General features: G+C 41.4%; 2 protein-coding genes across 4 annotated transcripts in view; one reads left to right on the forward strand and one right to left on the reverse strand.

Annotated features, from left to right (window-relative positions):
• The window catches only part of nphp4 (nephronophthisis 4), a 381,887-nt gene extending 367,821 nt beyond the window's left edge, over nucleotides 1-14,066 (reverse strand). Inside the window, exon 1 of the mRNA XM_073031685.1 lies at nucleotides 13,700-14,066. Within this exon, the coding sequence (XP_072887786.1) occupies nucleotides 13,700-13,849 (150 nt within the window). The 5' untranslated portion in view covers nucleotides 13,850-14,066. The remainder of the gene's footprint in view (nucleotides 1-13,699) is intronic.
• A 4,264-nt stretch (nucleotides 14,067-18,330) lies between these two features.
• c29h1orf174 (chromosome 29 C1orf174 homolog) overlaps nucleotides 18,331-19,688 on the forward strand; it is a 35,547-nt gene continuing 34,189 nt past the window's right edge. The window contains exons 1-2 of one of the 3 annotated variants that reach the window (XM_073031689.1): nucleotides 18,331-18,522; nucleotides 19,466-19,566. In XM_073031689.1, coding sequence (XP_072887790.1) covers nucleotides 19,549-19,566 — 18 coding nt within the window. In that variant the 5' untranslated portion in view covers nucleotides 18,331-18,522; nucleotides 19,466-19,548. The remainder of the gene's footprint in view (nucleotides 18,523-19,465; nucleotides 19,567-19,688) is intronic. The other 2 variants (XM_073031686.1, XM_073031687.1) reach the window with 2 other exon arrangements.

The raw sequence follows: 19,688 nt of genomic DNA on the forward strand, positions 1-19,688 counted from the left end.
TAGAAGACAGAGCGCCCAGTGCATGAGTGACAGACAAGTTCAAGATGAGCTCCAATTTGTGCTCATTTGACTGTTTAATTAGAATGGGCCCTTTTCTTTTTGTTATTCTTTACTTACCCTTCAGTTAAGATTCATAAAGATAATTCCTTTAATCGTATGCAGTCTGTTATTTCGTGGCACTAATTTGTAACAGGGTAGCAAATTACACAGCATTCATACAAACCAGGGTTTGGGGTGGGATAAGCAATCTCAATTTCACAAGTTTAGCAGGGCTTGAGAGTGTCTCCCTTATACTTACACAGCCAAGGAAACCAGGGCATTTCACAGGCAAACGCCTGTGCCTGTTCTGCCTTGTACACATGGAGGTGATGGAAAAGTGGACAGACTTTGCTTCCTGAGTATGGAACTGGCCTGTGGAAAGCAGCCAGTGAGTTGGTGGGCCAGTGAAGGAGTGCAGATTTGAGGCTTTGACGAGAAGAGGCTGAGGACGAGCTTCACCCCAAGTGAGGCAAGGCCGGGTAAGTTCCTTTCAAAGGAGAAAGTTTCAAAAGTTGAGGCAAGTATTGGGTAGGTCATGGCAGCTGAGATCGGCCCCGTGGTTTGTTCATCCTGCAGCATGTGGGAAATCAGGGATACTTTCAGTGTCCCTGACGACTATGTGTGCAGGAAGTGTGTCCAGCTGCAGTTTCTGGCAGACCACATTGAGCGTCTGGAGCTGCGATTGGATTCATGCTGGAGCATCCGCAATGCTGAGAAAGTCGTAAATAGCACGTTCAGTGAGTTGGCCACACCGCAGGTAAAGGCTTCACAGGCAGAAAGGGAAGGGGTGGCCACTAGACAGTGTAGCAGTAGGCAGGTAGTGCAGGAGACCCCTGAGGTCATCTCCCTCCTAAACAGATATACTGTTTTGGATACTGTTGGGGGAGATGTCTCATCAGGGGAAGGCAGCAGCAGCCGAGTTCATTGCACCATGGGTGGCTCTGTGGCACAGGAGGGAAGGACAAGGAGTGGGAGAGCTATAGTGACAGGGGATTCGATTGTAAGGGGAATAGATAGGCATTTCTGCGGCCGCAAGCGAGACTCCAGGATGGTATGTTGCCTCCCTGGTGCAAGAGTCAAGGATGTCTCTGAGTGGCTGCAGGACATTCTGAAATGGGAGGGTGAACAGCCAGTGGTCGTGGTGCACATAGGTACCAACGATATAGGTAAAAGACGGGATGAGGTCCTACAAGATGAATTTAGGGAGTTAGGAGACAAACTAAAAAGTAGGACCACAAAGGTAATAATCTCTGGATTACTACCAGTGCCACGTGCTAGTCAGAGTAGAAATAGGAGGATATTTCAGATGAATACGTGACTTGAAAAATGGTGCAAGGGGGAGGGATTCAAATTTCTGGGGCATTGGAACCAGTTCTGGGGGAGGTGGGACCGGTATAAACAGGACGGTCTGCACCTGGGCTGGACTGGAACCAATGTCCTAGGGGGAGCGTTTGCTACTGCTGTTCAGGAGGCTTTAAACTAATGTGGCAGGGCTATGGGAACAAGTGCAGAGAGACAGAGGGGTGTAAAATGAGGGTAGAAGCAAAAAGTAGTAAGGTGAAAAGTAAAAGTGAGAGACAGGCAAATCCAGGGCAAAAAGCAAAAAAAGCCACTTTTCAACATAATTGTATAAGGGCTAAGAGTGTTGTAAAGACAAGTCTGAAGGCTTTGTGTGTCAATGAGAATAGCATTCGTAACAAGGTGGATAAATTGAATGTGCAGATAGTTATTAATGAATATGATATAGTTGGGATCACAGAGACATGGCTCCAGGGTGACCAAGGATGGGAGCTCAACATCCAGGGATATTCAATATTCAGGAGGGATAGACAGGAAAGAAAAGGAGGTGGGGTAGCATTGCTGGTTAGAGCGGACATTAACGCAATAGAAAGAAAGGACATTAGCCTGGAGGATGTGGAATCGATATGGGTAGAGCTGCATAACACTAAGGGGCAGAAAATGCTGGTGTGAATTGTGTACAGGCCACCTAACAGTAGTAGTGAGGTTGGGGATGGCATTAAACAGGAGATTAGAAATGCGTGCAATAAAGGAACAGTAGTTATAATGGGTGACTTCAATCTACATATAGATTGGGTGAACCAAATTGGTAAGGGTGCTGAGGAAGAGGATTTCTTGGAATGTATGCAGGATGGTTTTCTGAACCAAGATGTCGAGGAACCAACTAAAGAGCAGGCCATTCTAGATTGGGTATTAAGCTATGAGGAAGGGTTAGTTAGCAATCTTGTCGTGCGAGGCCCCTTGGGTAAGAGTGACCATAATATTTGTGGAATTCTTCATTAAGATGGAGAGTGACATAGTTAATTCAGAAACAAAGGTTCTGAACTTAAAGAAGGGTAACTTTGAAGGTATGAGACGTGAATTAGCTAAGATAGACTGGCAAATGATACTTAAAGGGTTGACGGTGGATATGCAACGGCAATCATTTATAGATCGTATGGATGAACTACAACAATTGTTCATCCCAGTTTGGCAAAAGAATAAACCAGGGAAGGTAGTGCACCCGTGGCTGACAAGGGAAATTAGGGATAGTATCAAGTCCAAAGAAGAAACATATAAATTAGCAAAAAAAAAGCGGCACACCTGAGGACTGGGAGAAATTCAGAGACCAGCAGAGGAGGACAAAGGGCTTAATTAGGAAAGGGAAAAAAGATTATGAGAGAAAGCTGGCAGGGAACATAAAAACTGACTGTAAAAGCTTTTATAGATATGTGAAACGAAAAAGATTGGTCAAGACAAATGTAGGTCCTTTACAGTCAGAAACAGGTGAATTGATCATAGGGAACAAAGACATGGCAGACCAATTGAATAACTACTTTGGTTCTGTCTTCACTAAGGAGGACATAAATAATCTTCTGGAAATAGTAAGGGACCGAGGGTCTAGTGAGATGGAGGAACTGAGGGAAATACATGTTAGTAGGGAAGTGGTGTTAGGTAAATTGAAGGGATTAAAGGCAGATAAATCCCCAGGGCCAGATGGTCTGCATCCCAGAGTGCTTAAGGAAGTAGCCCAAGAAATAGTGAATGCATTAGTGATAATTTTTCAAAACTCCTTAGATTCTGGATTAGTTCCTGAGGATTGGAGGGTGGCTAACGTAACCCCACTTTTTAAAAAAGGAGGGAGAGAAACCGGGGAATTATAGACTGGTTAGTCTGACATCGGTGGTGGGGAAAATGCTAGAGTTGGTTATCAAAGATGTGATAACAGCACATTTGGAAAGAGGTGAAATCATCGGACAAAGTCAGCATGGATTTGTGAAAGGAAAATCATGTCTGACGAATGTTATATAATTTTTTGAAGATGTAACTAGTAGAGTGGATAGGGGACAGCCAGTGGATGTGGTATATTTAGATTTTCAAAAGGCTTATGACAAGGTCCCACACAGGAGATTAGTGTGCAAACTTAAAGCACACGGTATTGGGGGTATGATATTGATGTGGATAGAGAATTGGTTGGCAGACAGGAAGCAAAGAGTGGGAGTAAACGGGACCTTTTCAGAATGGCAGGCGGTGACTAGTGGCGTACCGCAAGGCTCAGTGCTGGGACCCCAGTTGTTTACAATATATATTAATGATTTAGACGAAGGAATTAACTGCAGCATCTCCAAGTTTGTGGATGACATGAAGCTGGGTGGCAGTGTTAGCTATGAGGAGGATGCTAAGAGGATGCAGGGTGACTTGGATAGGTTAGGTGAGTGGGCAAATTCATGGCAGATGCAATTTAATGTGGATAAATGTGAGGTTATCCACTTTGGTTGCAAGAACAGGAAAACAGATTATTATCTGAACGGTGGCCGATTAGGAAAAGGGGAGGTGCAACGAGACCTGGGTGTCATTGTACACCAGTCATCGAAGGTGGGCATGCAGGTACAGCAGGTGGTGAAAAATGCAAATGGTATGTTGGCATTCATAGCAAAAGGATTTGAGTACAGGAGCAGGGAGGTTCTACTGCAGTTGTACAAGGCCTTGGTGAGACCACACCTAGAATATTGTGTGCAGTTTTGGTCCCCTAATCTGAGGAAAGACATTCTTGTCATAGAGGGAGTACAGAGAAGGTTCACCAGATTGATTCCTGGGATGGCAGGACTTTCATATGAAGAAAGACTGGATCGACTGGGCTTGTACTCACTGGAATTTAGAAGATTGAGGGGGGATCTTATTGAAACGTATAAAATTCTAAAGGGATTGGACAGGCTAGATGCAGGAAGATTGTTTCCGATGTTGGGGAAGTCCAGAACGAGGGGTCACAGTTTAAGGATAAAGGGGAAGCCTTTTAGGACCAAGACGAGGAAAAACTTCTTCACACAGAGAGTGGTGAATCTGTGGAATTCTCTGCCACAGGAAACAGTTGAGGCCAGTTCATTGGCTATATTTAAGAGGAAGTTAGATATGGCCCTTGTGGCTAAAGGGATCAGGGGGTATGGAGAGAAAGTAGGTACAGGGTTCTGAGTCGGATGATCAGCCATGATCATACTGAATGGCGGTGCAGGCTCGAAGGGCCGAATAGCCTACTCCTGCACCTATTTTCTATGTTTCTATGTTACAAGTAACAAGCCAGGAGATCTGGAGAAACTTATAAAGCGACACTGACATCTATGGGAAAAGCTGAAAGACTCACATGATATGTATTTCAGGTCGCAAGATACAGACCTCACCAAGGACAAAGAATGATGCATTTTTGGATGCTGACTTTTAATAGCATGATTCCAGGAAAAGTGGGATTGTTTTGTGAAAAATAAAACCCTCATTTCTTTCAGATCAACAAGGTTGAAAACTCACACTTCAGACAGATTTTGAGTATTAATTTACCAGACGTTATTTAGTGAAGCTCTATGCCAAAAAAAAGTACAAAGGCAAACAAAACTCTTACCAAAGTCAGCAGCTGAGTTACCTGACAAATGCAGAGACACCAAGAAATGTGGTCAAAATTGTTATACTCAAGATTAAGCCAATTTTCAAATGCAAACAATTTTTTGTGGGAATCGTGTGAATAGAATTCTCTATCACTATTACCAAGAAAGGATACAGTCCAAAGGCTCCTCAAAAATCATTGTTATTATGTGAAAATAGTATTTTATCTTCCTAGCTAATAGACAGCATTTCTTTTTTAAAAAGCCTTCACAAATTGCTTTAGGAGGGCACAAGTGGTCTTAAAACACTGTTTCCAGCCCAATGCAAAGAAGATTTATACAGTACATGTCATTTCCAGTGCAACTTATCTAAATAGTGACAATCTTCTACATTAAAATCAGTTTTGGATGTCTGATGCAATAACTCTCTACAACAGAGCAGCATTCATAAAGTGGAAGAATTTAAGACAATTTCTAGGGACGCCCAGCAAAAAGGGGTTTCACAACATTTAATAAAGATGAAACTTGGCAATGCGCCCATTCCTCCAGAATGAGTGTCCATATAGAACTGCTGGAGACTGTAACTGCCTGAAAGTCTAGAATAACACAGCCTATCCAAAGTAATCTACTAACTTCTAAGAGTTTGGCAAATACCTAAAGCAGGGGTTCCCAACCTTTTTTATGCCATGGACCAATACCATTAAGCAAGGGATCTGCGGACACAGCATTGGGAACCCCTGATTCTAAAGGAATCAATACATTTGCTCCATAGCTCATTTGAGGCGTGGCTGTAGTTTTAAAAAAATTACCTCATGCACGTAACTACCTGACCACTGTGTTATCACTGTTTGAAACTGTAATTTAGAAAAACTTAACAAAATACAATACCTTTTGTAATAGTCTTGGGAGAGCAGTAAAGTCTATTTTGTCAGTAAACCACTGGGCTAGTAGTGTTTCTGTTACTAGGTTCCATGGAACAATTGTCCATAGACAAAATGAACTAATAACAGCAGGATGTTTCTCCAATTCTATGTTAACAAGGGTTTTTTTTTAATTATTCAGATAAATGTGACATACTTGCAGAAGATTTTAGGGGAAAAAAAATGTTAAACAACAACCTATGGAGGTTTTATTTTCAGTAAACCCTCTAGGTAGGTTTCTAATTGCCAGTACAGTAAAATCAAAAATATATGCTCAAAATACAGGACAGACCATTGTGTAAAACAGCTACAGAATTTTTTAAAGAACACAGTCCAAGAAGGATGATAAAGTAACATTCCCAACCTTTGAAGATTCCTGATTTTCCTGATAGAAAAAGTTTGAGAGCACCACCTTGAAACAAAGTGTGGTCTCATCAAGCCTGTAAAATGAAAGCATTTAATTACATCTTTACATCCACCACCCCCCCCCCCCCCATTCCTGCTGAAGGGTTTCAGCCCAAAAAGTTAACTGTACTTTTTTTTCTATAGATGCTGCCTGGCCTGCTGAGGTCCTCCAGTATTTTGTGTGTGTTGCTTCCCCCCCCACCCCATTCTCCACGGATCACTTCCTTCGTGATTCTTCTGTCCATTCAGTCCTTCCCACTAATCTCCTTCCTGGCACATATCCCTGTAAGCGACAGAAATACTTCACTTGCCCATTTAACTTCCTGCCTTACCTCCATTCAGGGCTTCAAACAATCATTCCAGGTCAGGCAACATTTCACCTGTGAATCTGTTGGAGTCGTCGATTACACCCAGTGCCCCTGACATGGCTCCTCTACATTAGTGAGACCTAACGTAAATTCAGGGATTTTTCAAGTATTTCTGTTCTACCTACCAAAAGCAGAATTTCCCAGTGCCCAACCATTTTAATTCCCACTCCAATCCCATTCCCAATGGGCCATGTCGGTCCATTGCCCCCTATTTTGTTATGATGAGGCCACTTACAAGGTGGAAGAGCAACACCTCATATTGCATCTAAGTAGCCTCCAACCTGATAGCATGAACATCAATTTCTCTAACTTCTGGTAATTTCCCCCCCCCCCTTAACTCAATTCCCCACCCTGGCCTCTTACTTTTCCTCACCTGCCTATCACCTCCACCTTCCTTTTCCCCCATAGTCCACTCTCCTCACCTCTCAGATTCCTTTTTCTCCAGCACTTCACCTTTTTCCACACACCTATCATCTTTTAGCTGGTCCCCCTTCCTTTCCTGCCCTGAAGAAGGGCCTCAGACTGATAAGTCAACTGTTTATTCATTTCCATTGATGTAGTCTGACCTGCTGAGTTCCTCTAGCATTTTGCATATGTTGCTCTGGATTTCCAGCATCTGCAGAATCTCTTTTGTAAATGAAAGCAAGGCTGCTTTACATTTATACTTCAATCTTCTGTTTAAAAAGGCCGACATATTAGCATGGGTCTTCCAAACTACCTGCTGCACCTTCGTGTTGGCTTCTTTGACTTGACTACAAATACAATCAGGTGTATTCGTCACTTCCTAATCTCTCAAGTATTCTGAATTTGTTTTTTACCCCTCACTCTACTGCAACGATAACCTTACTTTTTCACTACTTTGTACTCAACCTGCCATGTTGTTGCCCGCTCTAATTTGATTAAGTACCTGAGCCTCATAATTATTCACATTCCCCTTCACATACTTGGTGTCATTAGAAAACTTAGAAATGTTTCACTTGGTCCTATCAGCCAAAAGATGAATAATAATTATGAATAGATGGCACATGCAAATATTTTGTTGGTACAGGGGAACTCTTTGATTCTTTAAACCCCACCCTAATAAAAAGATATATAATGATCATCTTAACTGCCAAATGAAGCAGCAAATGATTTTTTTTCTATCCACAAGCAGCCGTGCCAGCTAGACAGTTAAGAGAGCATGCAACATTTGATGAGATTTCGAAATCCTCACACACCTGACTTACACATCAGTATTTAGATAGTAAAAGCTTGTGCCATTGCCTTCACTTGGCTTATATTTTTTTCTTCTTTGCTTTGTGACTGAACACTGGATATTCAGTGATTTTTTTTTGTGTGCCATACTCTGCCAGAGCCTCGGCGACCACTTTTTTTTTCAAGTGGTTCTCTTGGGGGAAAGATTCTGTGAGTTGTCACCCATGTCCTTCTCACAGTTGTTTGTTTTATTTTTTACAAGGCCAAGTTGCGAGCTCAACACTCAACCCGGCACGGATGGAAGTGGCTCGACTGGATTCAAACTCGGGAACCTTCACTCCGGAATCCGGCGCTGATGTCACTGCGCCACCAGCTGGCCTACATTCAGTGATAATAATGGTAAAAACTGTATACAGATTAGCACCACCAAGAATATTCACACGAGTCACTGTTTACAGTGATGATCTTGGTCTAGTCCAATTATAGCAGTACAAAGTAAATTTATTATCAAAGTTCATATACTACCTTCTGATTCATTTTTTTTACAGGAAAAAGTAATATAATTTCATGAAAAATTATACCTATAGATAAACTAAGACTGACAAACACCAATCTGCTAAAGAAGGCAAACTGAGGAAATAACAATATACTGAGAAAATGAATTGTGAAGTCCTCGGAAGTGAGTTTGTAGATCATAGAATTAGTTCTGAGTAGTGGTGAATGAAGTTATCATGCCAATTCAGGAGCCTGACAGCTGTAGGATAATGACTGTTCCTAAACATGGTGGTGTGTGACCCAAGGCTTCTGTACATCCTCCCCAATGGTAGTAGTGAGAGGAGGGCACGGTCTAGATGCTAGGGGTCTTTAGTGTTGGACACTGCTTTCTAGTGGCATTTATACGTGCTCAATGGTGGGTTGGACGTTGCCTGTGATGGACTGCTTATCCACCACTTTCTGTAGCCTTTTCCATTCCTGGGCATTGATGATTCCATGCCAGGCTGTGGTGTAACCAGTTAGGGTATTCTCCACCGTACATTTATAGAATTTGTCAAAGTTTTTGGTGACATGCCAAATCTACTCAAACTTGGAAGAAAGTAAAGGTGCGAGCAGCTTCTTTGTGATGACACTTATGTGCTGGTCACAGATCAGATCTTCTGATAAGTTAACACCAAGGAATTTAAAGCTATTCACCCCTCCACTCTGTTTCCCTGATGAGGGTGGGCTCAAGGACACCTGGCTTGTTCCTCCTGAAGTTAATCTACAGTTCTTGGGTTTTGCTGACGTTTTGAAAGAGGCTGTTGTTGTGGCACCACTCAACCAAACTTTCAATCTCGCTCCTATAAGCTGATTCATCACCATTTTTGATATGGCCAACATCAGAAAAAATAAATACAGTTTAAATCCAACATTAGTCTCCAGGAATAGACAAGGTCACATGAAAGCAACAACAAATTTTGTCAATTTTTAACAAGCATGAGAAAATCTGCAGATGCAGACAAAAAAAACACACAAAATGCTGGAGGAACTCAGCAAGTCAAGCAGAATCAATGAAAGTGAATAAACAGTCAACATTTCAGTCAGTGACCCTTCATCATTGTGTCTTCTGTCAATTTTTTATTTTAGTTGCTCAATACTATGGGGCAATAAGCTTTGGATATGACTGGGGTTGGCAATCACATTAGGAAAGGGTTGAGGAAGTGGCGGTATCAGGGAAGGGGATGAGGTGTGAGAAGTGAGTTCATAGGAGAAATATGGTGTATAAGGAATTCAAAGGGGCAATGAATTAAAGCACAGTAACTTAGTGGAAGTGGAGCAAAAGTCAGACCATGACCATGGCTATTGCATCCCCCAACAATGCTGCACTTCACAGAAAGTGCTTCACAAATGAAGAATACTATACAGCACTGCAGTCTGCTCCGATATCCTCAGACTGGAGAGGATGCGGCGAAGGCAGAACTTGGCTATTAGTGACAGCTCAAAGCTATGATACTGTATCCATTTCTTACTGCTCCACAGTAATGAGTGACTAAAAACTAAAATCAACGACATTTTATTTCTTTTTCATTTTGAGCTCCCCCCCCCCGCATAAATTCAATAATAGCAAACTTTATTCTGCATCTTAAATTTTTGCTAGTTATTTGTTAGTTCCGTAAAGACAAATTTCTGTAAAACAAATGAAGGGTCAAGTTGCTGCCTTCATTTTGGAGGATAAATCTTTGGCCCTGCTCAGAGAAGAAACCATGATGACCCAGTATGTCTGGCCAAGATCCTTCATCATGATTTTAGCCGAATGAAGGGTCTCAACACTAAACATCAACTGCTAATTTCCATCCTGCCTGAGTGAACTCTTCCAGCATTTTGACTTTCTTGCTCAATGTCTGTGCTAGCTTTTACAGACTCTCTCATATGCCAAAACCTTTCCTTTCTTTGAAGTTCAAGGAAATAATCAATATTACTGAGGACTCTGACAAACTTTTTCAGAGATATCGCGGGAAGTATTCAGTTTGCACCACAGCCGAGAATGAGAACTAGAGTGCAGAGGAATGCAAGAAGCTATAGAGAGAGTAGTGGGCTCAGCAGTTCCATCATAGGTATAGATTTCCCCAGCACTGAGAACCCTCAAGAGCAGGGGTCCATCGCATAAAAAAGGTTTGGAGCCCTTACTCAAGAAGCTCAGGATGGCACATCCATCATCAATGACACCCACTATCCAGGGCATGGTCTCTTCAGGCAGGAGATAAAAGAGCTTTATGTCATATACCAAGGTTCAATCCCGCTTCCTTCCACCTGCCATCAGGTTCTTGAACCAACCTGAAAAACCCTAGTTATACCTCAGATCATATTTCTCTCAACCTGCTCTGGCATTATGCTATTTGCGATTATATTATTGTGGGTTATGTATTCAGAATCAGGTTAATTATCACCAGCATATGTAGTGGAATTTGTTATTTTTGCGGCACCAGTACAATGCAATACATAATAATAAAAACTGATTTACACTATACATACTTTCAAATAGTTAAATGAAGTAGTGCAAAAAAAAAGGTATTGGTGAGATAGTGTCCACGGGTTCATTGTCCATTGAGAATCTGAGGCAGCTGGGAAGAAGCTGTTCCTGAATGAATAATATGTTCATTTAAGTTTATTTACTTTATGTTTGTCATACTTGTAATGTACTGTGCTGCTGCAGGGAAAAAAAGCTAATTTTTTATGTTATTTATACCCTTGGCATGTATGCCTGTGACAATCAACTTTATTTGAACTTGAACTTGTCTGTTACAAGTCACCACATTCCACGAAGTCTGCAGGAAATCCAAGCTTACACTTTCATTCAACAGTGACTAAAAACTTCAGGAACTTCCCATTACTGGCAAATCCATCCTATACACAAATGTTTCAAATGAATTTACAAAAAGTTATAGATTTCTACTGTCTTGACCATTTGCCTCTGTATTCTTAGGTTACTAAGGTAGAGAGTGGAGAGAAATGAAACTCCTCAATATTCCTATTATCCATCAACTGACATTTATGGGTACCACATAGTTACTATTTCAACAGATATGGAAATAATGTCCCCTTTAACAGGTATCTGAGGCCAAGAAAAGAATAAAATGCTTCACTTGGTATGCAGGGGTCACCTCCACATTTGAATGAAAAGCACTGGGGGGGGGGGGGGAATGACTAAAAGGTAAACAATTCTAATATCTTATATTCAAACAATTGTCCATAAACTTTTGAACAGATTGCAAATTTACTTCCTACAAAGTGAAACTCAATAGCATGAATTGCAGTGATGCTTCACTACCAGATGAACTCAACACCTTCTATGCTCACTTTGAAAAGGAGAATATAACTACAGCTGTGAAGATCCCTGCTGCACCTGATGACCCTGTGATCAATGTTTCAGAGGCCGATGACAGGCTGTATTTAAAGAGGGTGAACCCTCACAAGGTGGAAGGTCCTGATGGAGAACCTGGTAAGGCTCTGAAAACCTGTGCCAACCAACTGGTGGGAGTATTCGAGGACATTTTCAACTGCTCACTGCTACGGGTGGGAATTCCCACTTGCTTCAAAAAGGCAACAATTATACCAATGCCTAAGAATAATGTGAGCTGCCTTAATGACTATTGCCAGGTAGCACTCACATTCTATAGTGATGAAATGCTTTGAGATGTTGGTCATGACTAGACTGAACTCCTGTCCCAGCAAGGACCTGGATCCATTGCTATTTGCCCATTACCACAATAGGTCAACGGCAGATACAATCTCAATGGCTCTTCACACAGCCTTAGACCACCTGGACAATACAAACACCTATATCAGGATGCTGTTTACTGACTGTAGCTCAGTATTTAATACCATCATTCCCACAATCCTGATTGGGAAGTTATACAACCTGGGCCTCTATACCTCCCTCTCCAATTGGATATTCAACTTCCTAACCAGAAGACTACAATCTGTGCGGATTAGTGATAAAATTTCCTCCTCACTGATGATCAACACTGGTGCACCTCAGGGGTGTGTGCTTAGACCACTACTCTACTCTCTCTATGCCATGACTGTGTGACTAGGCATAGCTCAAATACCTTCTATAAATTTGCTAATGATACAACCACTGTTGGTAGAATCTCAGGTGGAGACAAGAGGGAATACAGGAGCAAAATGTGCCAACTAGAGGAGTGGTGTCGCAGCAACAACCTTGCACTTAACATCAGTAAGACGAAAGAGCTGATTGAGGACTTCAGGAAGGGTAAACAAAGGAACACATACCAATCCTCAGAGGGATCAGAAGTTGAGAGAGTGAACAGTTTCATATTCCTGGGTGTCAAGATCTCTGAGGATCTAACCTGGTCCCAACATATCAATGCAGTTATAAAGAAGGCAAGACAGTGGCTATACTTCACTAGGAGTTTGAAGAGATTTGATATGTCAACAAATACACTCAAAAACTTCTATAGATATACCATGGAGAGCATTCTGACAGGCTGCATCACTGTCTGGTGGCGGGGGGGGGGGGGGGGGGGGGGGGGAAGGTAGTAGCTACTGCACAGGACCGAAAGAATTAGCAGAGGGTTGTAAATTTATCTTGGGCACTAGCCTACAAGGTACCCATGACACCTTCAAGGAGCGGTGTCTCAGAAAGGCAGCATCCATTATTAAGGACCTCCAGCACCCAGGGCATGCCCTTTTCTCACTGTTACCATCTGATAGGAGGTACAGAAGCCTGAAGGCATACACTCGGCAATTCAGGAACAGCTTCTTCCCCTCTGCCATCAGATTCCTAAATAGACATTGAACCCATGAACACTATCTCACTTTTAAAAATATTTATTATTTCTGTTTTTGCATGATTTTAATCCATTCAATACGCATATACTGTAATTGATTTACTTATTTATTATAATATCATTTTTTCTTCTTCTATATTATGTATTGCATTGAACTGCTGCTGCTAAGTTAACAAATTTCACGACACGTGCCGGTGATGATAAACCGGATTCTGAAATATGTATTTGCTCATGACCAAAATCTAATATCTAAAATTTCAAATTACGCAAAAACTCCTGTTTAAATATAATTGGCAAAAGACAAACTGTAAAGCTCGATTTTTAAAAAATCTATTACTGTACATCGATTATCAAAAAGCCCAAAAGCCCAGAGATTTGAAAAAACGATGGCCAACTCAACTATAGAACAACTCTTTTCAGTTCAGGACTGTGCTGGCAGCATCTTAAACCACCTCCTGTCACTCGTCTGTGTCTGTAAAAATCCGCGAGGCTGCATTCCCAAGTCCGCTGATGAATTTGCATCTCGCACCGAGGACTATTCAGCCTGTCGTTTGTGTGCTAGTACATCCAACCTGAGTGAGTATTTCACTGTCCCGGTCTATATATCATCAGCTTACCGCTCTGAATGACAATCCCTCCAACGACTTCAACACGAGCTGAAACGGCTCCGACTCACCGAGCAGCGCCTGATAACGCTGGGGGTGAGGAGGAATGCCCAGGGAGGCTAAGCTCCCCGAGCTCTGCCAGGACTGAGACGCCGCCGCCATTTTACCGGCCGCCGCCAGCCGACCACGCCAGGCCCAGCTAAGAGCGAAGCTGCAATTCCATCGCCGCAGCCCGCCTTCACGGCATCAACCGCGGTGCCGAAGCCTCTTGTCAGTGTGAGTACCACTTGTTGAACTCTGCGGTGCAGGGTGTATAAATCCCGCAGAATGCCTGTCTGATTGAGTAGAGCCCACCCCCAAGAATGCCTGCTTTGGTATTGTCTGGCCTGCCGCTGAGCTTGGGTTGCCATGGAGACGGACTCGGCCCTGTAGCTCGGCAGAAGACGAATTCCTGCCGCTGCCATCGGTGTCGGCTCACCCTTCAGTAGAATCTTTGGCCTCTTGCCTCAGCGCCTCTTTCTTACACGTATTGCATATACATTTGGAAGCAACGAGTTGCTAACCATTTTTAAGTCCGTGTCTTGAACATACTCAGCGACTGAAACAAAAGCAGAAAATGCTGGAAACTCAGCTGCCTCTTTGGAAAGAGAAGCCGGATTAAAGGTTTAAATAGAAGACGTAGTGAGAACTGGAAGGAGACAAAAGAAGTTTGTTAAACTGCAAGGGGTATCTCTGGTTTGGTCAAACTTGGGGATATGAGTGACTGCTCAGCAAAGTACCCAGACTGGGTCCACATAGGCCACCCTGGGCTTCCTGTTCCATTACACTAATTCTCCATCACACTCCCACTCCAACCCTCGCCTATTGGTCTATGCTTTCCTGTTCACAATAATGAGCCTTGGGGGCAACTCTTCGTCTTTTGTCTGTGGACTTTGCAGCCTTCTGGGTCTTCGCAGCTTACTCATCATTCAATAACAGGAGTATGAAAGCTTGGTATTAAAATGTTCAACTTTTTGACATCTTGGTCTGAAAATCAGGCCATGTGTATATTCCATTTCTCAAATGTTAGAAGTGAATTTTGGAAAGTGTTACAAACAAAACTGCCAAAGAGCAGCATTGCCTTTAGATGGTAGAGGGAAAGAAAGTTGGAAAATGAAGACCCCAAACTTGGAACAAGGTTCATGGTTTACCAGGCAGCAGTGATCTCTCACCTGCCAAATGCTTCCTTGGCTTGAACTACCATAATTCATTATGCATTGCTTAAAATTCCCAGTGGTTCATCGTCTGGCTCTCTGGGGCCCTATTTACACACGCACACACTTCAAACACATCTGGATCCATTTCCCAAGTTCCCTGGACTCAAACTGTTAATTGTTCTTCCTTCCACAGAAACTGTTTGACTAGCTGTCTCCAGTAACTTCTTTCCTCTCCATTTAAACTCACATTGTTCAAGGGGAAATATATACTACTGTATAGCATCTTAAAAATGTGAATTAAAATAGTTGTGCAATAACAGAAAATCTGCCAGTTCTTCACCACCAAAATCCTGAGGTAGTCAAATTATGGTTTTAGTGTACATACTGAAATGCACAGGAAAGATGCCACAATGCTGTCTCCCAATTCTTCCAAATCCACTGGAAGGGTAAGTGAACAATGTCAGTGTCCTTTCCTAACCCAGCAAACCTGGCACTGAGGCCCTATTTACTCTAATGTGGCTCATTGGGTAAACCACATCATTTTGCATGCCTTGATGCCAAATTCCCATAATGGATAGATACTACATTCTGAATTCAGTCACAGGAGTAGAGTTGCAAGAAAGAATGGATTCAAGGATGTTGCATGTCAAAGCGTTATTCAAAAAAAAATGCTTCCCTACACCACCCCCCCCCCCCCCAGCCCCCAGGAAGCCTGGCATTTGATCTCACAAGGGGGAAAGGGAGCATTCAAAGTCCAACGCAAAAGGAAGAAGGGGCACACCAGATACATGGTTCAAAGGCAAAAGAGAAAAGTAAAGAAAATAATGCTCAAAAGGGGTTCTGATTTTAGAGGAGCATCTGGATGCAAAAATAATCCCATTTAATATATTCCAAACATGAGAAAATTTGCAGATGCTGGAAATCCAAAGCAACACATACAAAGTTCAGGAGGAACTCAGCAGGTAAAGCAGCATCTATAGAAAAGAGTAAACAGTTAATATTTCCGGCCGAGTCCTGGGTCTCGGCCTGAAATGTCGACAGTTTACCTTTTTCCATATATGCTGTCTGACTTGCTGAATTCCTCTGGCATTTTGCCTGTGTTGCTATAGATAATATATTGCCTCCTTGGTGCAAAGTTTGAAGTAATCAGTAAATAAGTGAACATTCAGATTTTATTATTCATGTTGGTACTATTATTTTTCTTGTAATATAACTTATTTTTTTGCTTGCTTACATTTTTATATAATCATCTATGTTTAATTGTTCAGTGAATTTTCTATGATTGTTGTATAGCTCATTCTTTATTTTTCTAGATGTTTCTCTGCAGCTTGTGTCACACCACTGAACCTGTCTCATAGGTTGTTTCTTATCAATGGATCTATGTTTAGCTTAACACAACTACAGCTTCTTTGTTCTTTGTTCACCTTTTGCTCTGATAACACTCTGGATCTCTGGAGATCCTCGGGATCAAACATCTCCAGATCCAACAGTACCAACAGTATCGGTTCAAAATCCTGCAGGCAGATTTTAAGGATCTGAGGTGGCTGATGAGGCCAATGTGGAACCAAAAGAACATTACCACTGGAGGAGAGAATGTGGGCAAGGGATACTGGGGTAGTTTACTCAGTAGTTTGGGAGATGGTACACGATTTCTACCATTCCAGTAGAGTTCCTGTTGTTGCTGATACATTGGTGTGAGATTATAATGCTCACTCCATATGCCCTTTTTTTCCCATTTTGGATTATCCTGGCCCATAGATTTCTATGGATGAACAGAGATGTTAACTTCTTCAAAGAACATTCTTAAATAATTTCCTCTGTACAAATAATAATCCCCTGCCATGAAGAGGCGCAGAATAATATCGTTACTGAGCTGTGCCTATCTGCTTTTGTGCAAAAGTCCACATTTTCCAAGTTTTCATCATCATTCATTTTTAGTGGAGGCAATTTTGCACAGTCAATGAGTCAAAAGTGGCTTAGAGATTATCCTCGGGATGTAGGCATAAACAGGTATTGTCTGTGTTGTCTAAGTCTCCCAAAATCTGCATTAATTGAAATTTGACTATATCCATTTTAAGTTTAGTTAGCTATGCTGATTAGCATCCAGCCAAACACAGGCAGAGAAGTTTCAAGTCTAATTGAACCCTTCCCTTTCAAAACTCCATGAAGGCTCATTTAGAATCAAAGTCACTGATTCTAAATGAAGTGCTCATATTCCAGTACTTTGTCATGAAGTTAATCTGTTAGTGTCTGATTTACAATCAGTTTTCCCACAGAAAGGGCATTCTGTTCCAATGTTTCACAAATGTATGGATACATACTTTGATAATAAATGAACATTTGAACCTTTGAAATGGCTAAAATAATCAGAGAGGTGCACTGAAAAAAAAACTAAAAACAAAAGAATCATTTCAGCCTTTAGAAGATGGGGAGAGGTGTAGCCTGGCAATAATAGCCACCAATTATGTGTTCATATATCTAAAATAGATGAATGACAAAAGGCATTATAAATGTTAGAGAATGTTCTTATAGCTTGAAGGCTCAAACTGACAGTTTTATGAGAGTACATTGAGCAAGCTGGTTTAATGCTCATTAGATCTTGCAAAATGAAAGCTCTTTCTGAGCCATGTAAGACTGCAACATTAAAAGGTGGATGCTGAAACCTGGCAGTGACCGATATTTTCAGAATAAAATGGATGAGAAAGAACGCCTTTTCTTAAAGAGGTCTGGATCTTTGGCATACTCCTTAAGAACTTTACAGAAACTGTGATAGATTTTCAGACTGGAAGTGTGTCAAAAGGAACAAGGAAGAAAGTGAACATGAAGTCAAATTCAAATTAGATATCTTTATGAACAGCCGAGCGAGCTCCGGGGTCATATGACTTTTTGCTCCTACTTCTTAGGTTCTAATATAAAATAAATCTAAATGTTGTTTCACAGAACAAATATTTTAATCTTAAGTAATTAGATTTAAAAATTCAGGCTGTCAATTCAGAAAGGAAAGGATATTTACAACACACATTACTAAATTCCCAAAAGAAAAATGTTTCAAAGTTCAGCGTCTTTCTAAATATGTTACAGTTTACCCCCATTAATTAGTCACAAGCATAATTTAAACATGCTCAAAATAGCACCTTTCTGGAGCTAAATATGAGACAATAGAACAATTGTCATTAGAAACTTTAATGTTCTTGCGCAAATGACAAGAGTAAGAATGCAAAGCAGTAGATATGTACGTTAACAATATTCTGTATCAAGCCATTCCTATATCTTTTTGTGTGCTTTCACATACATGTGGATAGCACACATCTGTCACAACAGTCCCGGGCGTTGTTTCTTTTCCGTGTGTGCAACATGTGCCAGTTTTTAAGCTCGCCGACCGTTTGACATTTTCCGCGTCTGCCCTTCTCAAAGATGGTGACGATCAATTCTGACTGAAATGACAGACATGCCGCTCAGCCAATTGGAACGAGAAGCGGGCCTTCCCTTCGCCGAGTGGGTTGCGACTTGAGTATGTTTTGTCTTGAGGCTCAGCGGCGCCGAAAGTTCCAATGCTTTTTGTGACCCACTTTGGAGCGATTTCGAGAACGCAGGAAGAAGCAGACATCAAATTTTTAATCTAAAATGAAGACTAAACAGGTAGGAGCTGGCTGGAGTTCTTTATATATCCCGTAACTGCGAGAATATATTTAAAGGAGATTGCGAACCTCTGGTTGGGCGGCTAAGCGTTTGGTTTTAGAAAGTTGAGTCATTAGTCCCTTCTTCCTTTCAGATGAAGTGTGATCAAAAATAAATTGGCAATTCCTTCGTCTTTTAATTCATGAAATTAGTTTGTCCTGCCGAGCTAAGTATATTTACAGACTATTTATGACCTCGACAAGTCATCAGAATTCAGGAAGTGAGTTCGCCAGATCTGCCCTACCGGCTGGCCTTCCCCCGCCAGGAGCAGGCTGGCACAGACATTGCTTTAAAGTTATTTTGGCACAAATATGGTTGGAAAATAGCAACGACGCCACTGAAGGACGATTTGAGGTTGATTAACATGCAATTGTATGACGCAGAACATGCCTGTTCAACATTGGCACCAGGAGTTTTAGCCTGGGCATGTTTATCGTTTCAGTGGTAGGTGACAGCTAAATGTCAAGTGTATGTCCAAATTGAACTAATAAAAGCCATCAGAATATTCAACGACATCTGCAAAATAAATTTACACCTAGTTAAAGTAATCAGGATCAACAAGTATATCAATAATGTACAGTAATTATAGAGTATTTTTCATCGAAAGAAGTTGCAATTCTATACAAATAAACTTAGCTTTATGCTGACAACTGTCTGTGATCCTCTGAAAGTTGAGACCAAGGCCTTTTCTTCATTTCCATTTGCCACCAAAAATATGCTTGATTTGAACAGATAATTTACAAAGTATTTCATGTATGGATGCATTGTGTGAATGACAAAATGACTGATAGTTAACATCAGGTTATGCCTTACTGAAATTTGGAGACAAATCTTCAGTCACAATTTATGCTTTTAAAGATTGTATAACTGTTACAAATTTAAAAACTAATTTTTCTCTCTACAGTTTTTATTCTCCTGTTGTTCTGTCCTAAAGATGCTTGGCCACAGCTCCTTTTAATTCTAGCAGTCTTTGAGTACTTTGACCAAATGGGCATCCAGCTAAGTGTGAGTTTAGTACAACTTTCTCCTTCAGCACTATTCCACAAATTTGCTATAGATCTTTGAGTATGTAACAACTAAGATGGACAGAGCAGGACTGGTAGATGTAGTGTATTTGGATTTCCAGT

The sequence above is a fragment of the Hemitrygon akajei genome, chromosome 29, assembly GCF_048418815.1.
Source record: "Hemitrygon akajei chromosome 29, sHemAka1.3, whole genome shotgun sequence".
Classification (NCBI taxonomy): Eukaryota; Metazoa; Chordata; class Chondrichthyes; order Myliobatiformes; family Dasyatidae; genus Hemitrygon; species Hemitrygon akajei.